Genomic DNA, 9,337 nt, shown 5'->3' on the forward strand with positions numbered 1-9,337 from the left:
TAATCTATTTATTGGAATGCCCTTGTGGGCTTCAATATGTGGGAAGGACTATTCAAACAGCGCATGCAAGATTGAATAAGCATAGACAGAACATCTGCTCGGGTTACCAATTGCACAGTGTGCCCCGACATTTTGCAGGGAGTCACAATAAGGATCCAGGAAAGATAAGATTGACCATTATTGACCATATCAAGGAGCCTGGTGAAGGGAGGCTGAGTATAGAATCATAGAATCATAGAATCGTAGAGTTGGAAGGGACCTCCTGGGCCATCTGGTCCAACCCCCTGCTCAAAGCAGGATTCACTAAATCTTCCCAGTCAGATGTCTGTCCAGCCTCTGTTTGAAGACTTCCATTGAAGGAGAACTCACCACTTCTCGTGGCAGCCTGTTCCACTCATTGATCACTCTAACTGTCAAAAAGTTTTTTCTAATATCTAATCTGTCTCCTCCCATTCAGTTTCATCCCATTGCTTCTAGTCTTTCCTTGTGCAAATGAGAATAAAGTTGATCCTTCTACAATATGACAGCCCTTTAGATATTTGTACACAGCTATTAAGTCTCCTCTCAGTCTTCTCTTTTGTAAACTAAACATTCCCAAATCCTGCAACCTTTCCTCATAAGACAGGGTTTGCAGACCGGTCACCATTCTGGTCGCTCTTTTCTGAACTTGCTCCAGTTTGTTGATGTCTTTTTTAAAATGTGGTGTCCAAAACTGGACACAATATTCCAGATGAGGTCTGACCAAAGAGGAGTAGAGGGAAATAATGACTTCACGTGATCTAGACTGTATGCTTCTGTTAATACATCCTAGAATTGCATTTGCCTTTTTTGCTGCTGCATCACACTGTTGACTCATATTCAGTCTGTGATCTATTGGTATACCCAAGTCTTTTTCACATGTGCTGTCACTTAGCCCTATTCCTCCCATTCTGTATATGCTTTTTTCATTTTTATTGCCCAGATGTAGTACTTTGCATTTCTCCCTGTTAAAAACCATTCTGTTAGTTGCTGCCCACTTCTCCAGTTTATTTATATCTTTTTGAATCCTCTCTCTCTCTTCTCTAGTATTAGCTATCCCTCCTAGCTTTGTGTCATCAGCAAATTTAATCAGTTTACCCTCAATTCCTTCATCTAAATCATTGATAAAGATGTTAAACAATACAGGGCCCAGGACAGAGCCCTGTGGTACCCCACTTGAGACATTCTTCCAACTGGATGTGCAGCCATTTACGACCACTCTTTGGGTCCGATCACTAAGCCAGTTATGAATCCACCTAACAGTTGCCTTGTCCATTCCATTCTTAGTCATTTTTTCAATAAGGATTGTATGAGAGACTTTGTCAAATGCTTTGCTGAAATCAAGACATACTATATCTACAGCATTTCCTTGATCCACCCAATCAGTGATTCCGCCATAGAAGGAAATTAAGTTAGTCTGACATGACTTATTAGTTACAAACCCATGCTGACTCTGTTTAATCACTTCATTCTTATCCAGGTACTGACATACATGTTGTTTAATAATTTGTTCAAAGATCTTTCCTGGTATAGAAGTAAGACTCACCAGCCTATAGTTGCCTGGGTCCACCTTCTTCCCCTTTTTGAAGATAGGAACAACATTTGCTCTTCTCCAGTCTTCTGGGAATTCTCCTGTTCTCCAAGAATTTTCCTTCAGTACTCTGGGGTGTAATTCATCTGGACCTGGAGACTTGAATTCATTTAGGTTAGCTAAGTGTTTCCTCACTATCTTTCTGTTTATAGATATCCTGGATTCTTCTATTCCCTTAATACGACAGTGAAAAACAGTTGATGTTACATTTCCTTTCTGAGAGAAAACAGATGCAAAATAGGAATTTAAAAGTTCAGCCTTCTCAGCATCCTGTCTTACCATTTCATCATTTTCATCCTGTAAAAATCCTATAGCATCTTTGACTTTTCTTTTACTTTTGACATATCCCCAAAATCCTTTATTATTGCTTTTGACATCTCTTGCAAGCTTCAATTCATTTTCAGCTTTAGTAATCTGATTTGTGCCCTGCAGGTTCTGCAGACAGCATTATATTCTTCTTTAGATATGCCTCCCTCTTTCCATTTTATAAACATTTTTTTCTTCCTTTTTAGCATGTGCTTAAGTTCTGTGTTCATCCATCCTGGTTTCCTTAAATGCTTCGTATTCTTCCCTCTTTTCGGAATTGTTAACAACTGTGCTTTGAGAATTTCATTTTTCAAGATTTCCCATCCTTCCTGGACATTTTTGTCTTTAAGGATATCCAGCCATTGGATCCCTCCAATTCTCTTTCTGAATCCCTTAGAATCTGCCTTTCTGAAGTCTAACCTTGATGTCTGAGTCTTCACAGGTCTTCCGCCTCTAGTTATCCAAAATTCTAAAATAGCATGGTCGCTACCTCCTAGGGTCCCAGCCACTTTTACCTCCTTAACCATTTCCTCCCTGTTTATAAGGATTAGATCCAAGGTAGCAGTTCCCCTTGTTTTCTCCCCTACCTTTTGGAAGATAAAGTTGTCAGCAAGAGAGGATAAGAATTTCCTTGACCTGTTAGTTTTGCCTGAGAGAGATTCCCAACAAATGTCTGGATAGTTGAAATCTCCCATGACAACTATGTCATATTTTTTGGAGAACTTGGCCATTTGATGCATAAAGAGTTCATCCATATCTTCAGCTTGCACAGGTGGCCTGTAGTAAATGCCTACAATGATGTCCTTTCCGTTGATCTGTCCTTGTATTCTTACCCAAACAGTTTCCACAGAACTCCCAGTCTCTGAAGCTTCAATCTCTGTGCAGATATACGCGTTTCTAACATACAATGCGACACCTCCTCCTTGTTTATCAAGTCTGTTTCTTGCAAACAAGTTGTATCCTTCTGGTCTTGTATTCCAATCATGTGTAGCGTCCCACCAAGTTTCAGTGATTCCAATGACATCATATTTCTTTTCCTATGTTAGTAGTTCCAATTCTCCTTGTTTGTTGCCCATGCTTTGTGCATTAGTATAGAAACATTTTAGTTTGTGATAGGTTTCTCTTTCTCCAATATTTTTATTAATTAGATTCTTTTGTCTTTGTTCTTCCTTTCCACTTCTAATAGCAGAGTTCTCAATAGCATTTGTCAGGTGTATGGCTTTTTCTGGTCTTTTGCTTCCCTTCCCATGTTGTTCTACTTTAAAGCTCTCCTTACAAATGTAGCAAGGCGACTTCCAAATACATGCTTTCCAGTCTTCGTAAGGTGCACCCCATCTCTAGCAAGTAGTCCATCGTATAAGTAATTCACTCCGTGATCCAGAAATACAAATCTTTGCTGACGGCACCATCAACATAGCCAGTTGTTCACCTGCAGAATCTTATTCCACCTCCTTGTTCCATGGCCATCCACTGGGAGGATGGAAGAGAAGACCACCTGCGCTCCCAGTTCTTTCACTTTCTTGCCTAAGTCTTCAAAGTCTCTGCAGATGGTTTCCAGGTCATTTCTTGCGGTGTCATTTGTCCCCACATGTAGTAGCAGGAATGGGTAGTCATCTGTAGGTCTGAAGAGTCTTGATATCCTGTCAGACACATCTTTAATTCTTGCACCTGGAAGATAGCACATTTCTCTTGAAGTTGTATCCAGTCTGCAGATAGCGGCCTCTGTTCCTCTCAACAGGGAATCCCCCATGACCACCACTCTCCGTTTCTTCTTCACAACATTTTTCTTTCTCCATCCAGGAGGACTCTGAAGGCGTACAAGGTTGCTGTTTGCTGGCAAAGTCTTATCCTGATGTATTTCTTCATCGTTCTCCTGCGTAAGAGCCTGGTACTGGTTCCTGAGAAGTATGGGTGCTGACTGCCTCCTGATCCTCCTGCTTCTCTGGGTCACATGTCTCCATTCCTCTGTTTCTTCAGGTGCACTTCGAATTTCTTCTCTTTCTGTAACATGAAGAGATAATTCTGCTCTGTCCAAGAACTCAAGTTGGGTACATTATATCCAGAGGGACTGAATCTCACTATAGAGAAAGTTTCCAGGTAGGGTTAATAGTTTAAGTGATTATGATTGATTTCTCTTTTTATGTGCATCATGTAGCTTTTTTAAAAAAAATTATTTTTTTTTTGAAAAAATTTGTAAAAAATTTTTTTTTAATTTTTTTGGAAAAGTTTTTTCCTTTTGTTGGGGGGTTTTTATTACTTGGACAGGGTTTATTATCAGTTTTTTATGGAATATTGATGAGGCTGAATGTCGTAACATGCAAAATGTATAATGATTGTTTAACAAATGTTTTTTCACATTGTTTTTATTGGGGATGTAAGGGTTAACGCGCAACATCAAAGGGAGGTCACATAGGATTGTGGGTTGTTCTAACTAGGGCTACCTATGAAGGCTGTAATAATTGATGCTTCCTTCATTCCACCTTAGGAAGACGGCTGTGACCGTAGAAACGCGTTGTGGGTATTGGAGGAGGAATAAAAGCTGAGTTTTTTACCCATTTTCTGGTTTCTGCCTCTCCTTTAGCGCTCCTAGAGACCGCTTTTTTTGTTGCTTCACATTGAATTTTCCTCTCTGAGGATCAGCGGCAGGAGCAGCTTGGAAGGCAGTTGCTTGTGGGAGAACCTGAAATTGCTGGGTGGTGCTGGGAAGCTCCGGTATCCTTGGTGTTCACTTACGGCTGGGATCGGTCTCAACTTCACATCCGGGAGCCTGTGAGAGATGGACTGACCGGGAGAGCGGAGGTTGCTGACAGCCACGTGCAGTGCCCTTCTGGGCTGCGAGGACTCGCTGCCCAACTACCATTCACGTTCACACCGTGGTTGTGCAAGGGTGGCACAACCCTGTAAGGTGAGCACCCTGTTGATTCAGTTAGGGAATTAATTTAAACACAGGTACACTCATTGCGCCTCTCTTTTCATTTTATTTTTCACATCACTGAGTCACAGACACTCTGAGCAGAGGAATCGTGACAGCAAGAGATACTTTTGCTCAATCTAGAGTCCCTCTGCCAATATTTTAGTTAATCTCTACAAAACATTGTAAGAAATTTGGAAACTTTTCAATTATTATACATGGCCATCTAGCTTGACTGACGGCTTCCTTGCCTGAAATCACAAAGCAAAGAGGCTGTGTCAGTCAAGTAGGAGGTGTGCGGAGCTGGGGGAGGGATAGAGCTGGAGTGACAGAGGATTCAGATGTATTATATCCCTTTGCATATCAATTTAAACAATGATTTCTCAGTAACAAAGGAATGGACTGTTCATGTAAAGGTATTGTTAAACTAGTCAGTGAAATATCCACGTGCACATAAAAATAACATGGGGCGTGAAATCCTGCTGTCAGATGCCCTTTAACAATTATACACTGGAAATGAGAAGGTTATATACCCCAACATTGTTACATCTGGTCACCATGTCCCTAAATTGTTCTTCATCACCAGATCGGGTGCAGATCCTATAGCTGATTGGCTGGTACCGCTCCCACCATGGTCTGTTGGGATTTGTGACGATCAAATTCTCATTAGGAGGTGAAATCTGCAGAAGAAAGAGGCACAGATGAGTAATTTTATGACATATATTTCAATTCACCAGTGCTCCATGTACAGAGTCTACAATAATCGCAAATCAAAGAAAACTGCCTAAACAGGAATGTTAAGAAATTTCTAATACAAGTCGAATCTTCAGTAATTGTCGATTCAGGAGTCACTAAAAGATAAAGTAGAAATACACTATATTTAAAAGAATCATTTTAACCTAATGTCACATTCAAAATTGCATAAATTAATACCGGTAGATAGATCAGTCATACTTGATGAAGCTGAACTAATAAAATGTTCACTTTAATACCAGGCAGGACAAAAAAGGAATAAGAATTTTAGTCATTCTGGGATAAATATTCAAAGTAAGTAGAGTGGCTTGCTAAAGTATTCACCCCCTTGGCCTTTTTTCCGTGTTTTGCTGCCTCATAACCTAGAATTTCACTGTTTTTCTTCAGGGTTTGCATTAGTCCATGTAAAGAACATGCTTACAACTGTGAACATTTGGTATTCGTTTTATTGTGAAGCCAACAAATAGGACTAAATATTTGGAAACTTTGGTGTGCATAACTATTCAACCCCCTTAAATTAGGACTTTGTAGAGCTTCTGTTTGTGGCAAGTACAGCTGCAAGTTGCTTTGGATAAGTCTCTATGAATTTTCCACATCTTGACGCTTGTATTTTTGCTCAACCGTAAATTTGCGGACAGTCTGTAAAAACCCTGTACTTTTTCTGCCATTTGTGAATTTTTCCCCCTACCACAGTAGTTTATACTGTGCATGTGCTAAAAAGGCTGCCATGCGCAGTACAAACAGGGCCTGTCCCGGAAGAAGAGTCGCGTGGGAAAGCATCCAATCCGCGCCGAGAGTGCTGCTACGATTTGTATCCAGCCTCCAAGGGAAGAAAACACAGCGCCGGCAGTGGCTCGGCTGGTGATGAGTACAATTCTGTGTGTGTCTGTCTTCAAATTCTCATACACAGCACCATACTGTATATACTGGTCCATACTATATCTGACTTGTACATAGTACGTCTGTATATACAGTATGTATATTGGATCTGTGTGTACAGTACAGTGCTGTGTATAGTATGTGCCCGTGGCACCGGGCCAGCAGTGTCTCTGCAGGCTACAGTGACACTTATCAAGTCTAGGAGCTGCAATGCAGGAATTTGGGGAGCAGGAGGGAGCCCCAGCAAAAACCCGCTGCTGCTGTTTCCCATGACTCAATAAAGCATGAGACAATTTCTGTTGAGAATTGACATGAATAAACTCTCACCCAAAATAATTAGATATAAAATAAAGCAATAGGTGGAAAATAAGACATAACTTTTAATCCGTTAATTAAAAGACTACTAACATGTGTCACCCAATGTGAAAATAAAAGAACGCATGCAAAATGCCAATCTAATGGGTAGGCCCTAAAAGAAGGGAGAAAAAAATCCCACCTAGATACATTAAGGATATAGATAGTCACCTAATAATCTGTTCAATAGGTAGACAAAAAATCTAGAAGGTACAGCAATAGAGACATATTCCACTCATGAATGCCATAACCTAGTTGCACATGTATATACACTTCATAAAAAGTTGCCAAAAGGGTCTCTCAGGACCACATAAATAGACAATCAGGTGAGATGATAATATGTAAAGGAACAATCTCACCAGATAAGATGGGTCGGGAGTCGAAAGAACCTCTGTTCAGTCCGACTGGAGGATGAAGTAGGAGAAGACAATACCCTGTCACATCCCTTAGGGAAAGTGCAGGGCATGTGCAATTTAGGGTTAGCTGTGGACTGCCCTTGTCAGGGCGGGAGTCTGGGGATTAGCTTTTACTTGATAAATGCAGTCCAGGGTCCTGATTACAGATGGTACCGGAGCAGGCTAGCCTGGAAGCAACTCAGGGATTCTCTCTCAGAAGATTGGCTGTGCAGTCTCCTTCCTAGCGCTTATTTGAGTGAAGTACTCCTAGTACTGAGTTACACTGAAGTTCTTCTCAATTCTCTTCTATTCTCACTCCTCGTATGGCAGAAAGCTGTAGCCGCTATTCCTCTCTTGGCTCACTCCGTGCTGTTGTGCCTCCGAGTCTTAGATGGGGGTAGGGCATTTACAGCCTCCTACTCCTCTGGTGTCTGTTGCAGGATCATTAGTATCCATACAACCGTGGAGACCAGGCTCCAGTTCATGCGCTCTCACTGGAGATGAGCCTTTTCCTCTCTGCTCAATCTCCACGCTTCTCCCACACGTCTGCACACTTCACCCTCCTCACTCTAACTAACCACTCCTTCCTCTTAGCCCTCAGAGAGCACTCCTCCCCTTAATTCCTGATCAGAGTCCCCCCTGCTGGCCTGGAGTGGAACTGTGTTGCATGTATAGGTTAACTGCGAGAGAGACCCTTCATTGCCTCCAAGCCTGGCATTACCCTCCCTGGAGGAAGGCAAAGCCACTGTGGCGGCCATACTCCTGGGGGCACCACATATACTATAAAAGGCACCAGCACCACCAGCATGTATGCTATGAAATGAACCGGCACCAGACCAGCATGTGTAATATAAAAGGCACCAGCAGCACCCGCATGTATAATATGAAAGGCACCAGCATCACTAGCATGTATAATATAAAAGGCACCAGGCCACCATGTATGCTTTAAAATGCACCAGCATCAGGCCAGCATGTATACTATCAAAGGCACCAACACCAGGCCAGAATATCTCTATATATAAATCTGAATGTGTGTGTATCACCAACCAATCACGAAGCAGCAGAGTGGGAAACCAACCAATCACGAAGCAGCAGAGTGGGATGCGGTTGAAGAGCAGGGCTGAGGACGGATACAACAGAACAGTGCATAGAGAGCGGGGCTGTGAGGAAGACAGTCTTCAGGACAGGGGCCGAATAGTGCCAGCACCCTCCCAGCCCTGTCCCGGCTCAGTCGACGCTCCCCGTCGCCAACTGCGCTATCCCCCCTCCCTGCAGCTTCCCGGCCTAAATTTAGTCCCTGACTTCTACTGCGGCCTACTACAACGCTAGGCCACGCCCTCGCATGCCGCCCAATCACACGCGCTGCAGATTCACTCTAGCTCCGCCCACTCCAGCTGCCCACGCTAGGCCACGCCCCCGCAGGCCACCCAATCACATGCACTGCAGCTCTGCTATAGCTCAGCCCACTCCACCCACTACGTCCGAGCGAACAATCTGCGCACCTCTCTCTCCTGGTCTCGGCGTCACCGCATGTGGTGCATGGAGAGCGGGGCTGTAGAGGGAGAGAGTGGGAGAGCAGGGCTGTGAAGGAAGAGAACGGGGCTGTGGACGGAGAGAGCGGGAGAGCAGGGCTGTGGACAAAGAGACCGGGGCTGTGGAAGAAGAGAGCGGGGCTGTGGAGGGACACCGGGACATGGATGTAGAGCGCGGCTGCGGAGGGACAGAACAGGACGGCGGGTGGAGATCGGGGATAGTAAGGAAGACAGCGGGACCCACAGTTAGGTACCATGCCCGGGCAACGCCAGGCTCTTCAGCTAGTATACTATAAAAGCAACAGGCACCAAGTCAGCATTTATACTTTCAAATGCATCAGCAACACCAGCATGTATGCTATAAATGGCACCAACAACAGGCCAGCATGTATACTATAAAAGGCACCAGCACCACCCGCATGTAAACTATAAAAGGCATAAATACCAGGCTAGTATGTATGCTATCAAAGGCACCAGCAACAGGTCAGTATGTCTACTATCAAAGGCTCCAGCACCATGCCAGCATGTATACTATAAAAGGAACCACAATCAATTTTATTTGTCAAGATATCAAGGATTTTAGTGCCGCTTTATGTTT

The 9,337-nt window shown here is 43.2% G+C and overlaps 1 protein-coding gene across 2 annotated transcripts in view; it reads right to left on the bottom strand.

Annotated features, from left to right (window-relative positions):
* LOC141085984 (pancreatic alpha-amylase-like) overlaps positions 1–9,337 on the bottom strand; it is a 138,947-nt gene that overhangs the window by 108,916 nt on the left and 20,694 nt on the right. For both annotated transcript variants that reach the window (XM_073571701.1, XM_073571702.1), the window contains exon 2: positions 5,360–5,506. In XM_073571701.1, the coding sequence (XP_073427802.1) occupies positions 5,360–5,506 (147 nt within the window). The remainder of the gene's footprint in view (positions 1–5,359; positions 5,507–9,337) is intronic.

This window comes from Dendrobates tinctorius, unplaced genomic scaffold, assembly GCF_039654945.1.
Source record: "Dendrobates tinctorius isolate UK_male_01 unplaced genomic scaffold, ASM3965494v1 ptg000029l, whole genome shotgun sequence".
Classification (NCBI taxonomy): Eukaryota; Metazoa; Chordata; class Amphibia; order Anura; family Dendrobatidae; genus Dendrobates; species Dendrobates tinctorius.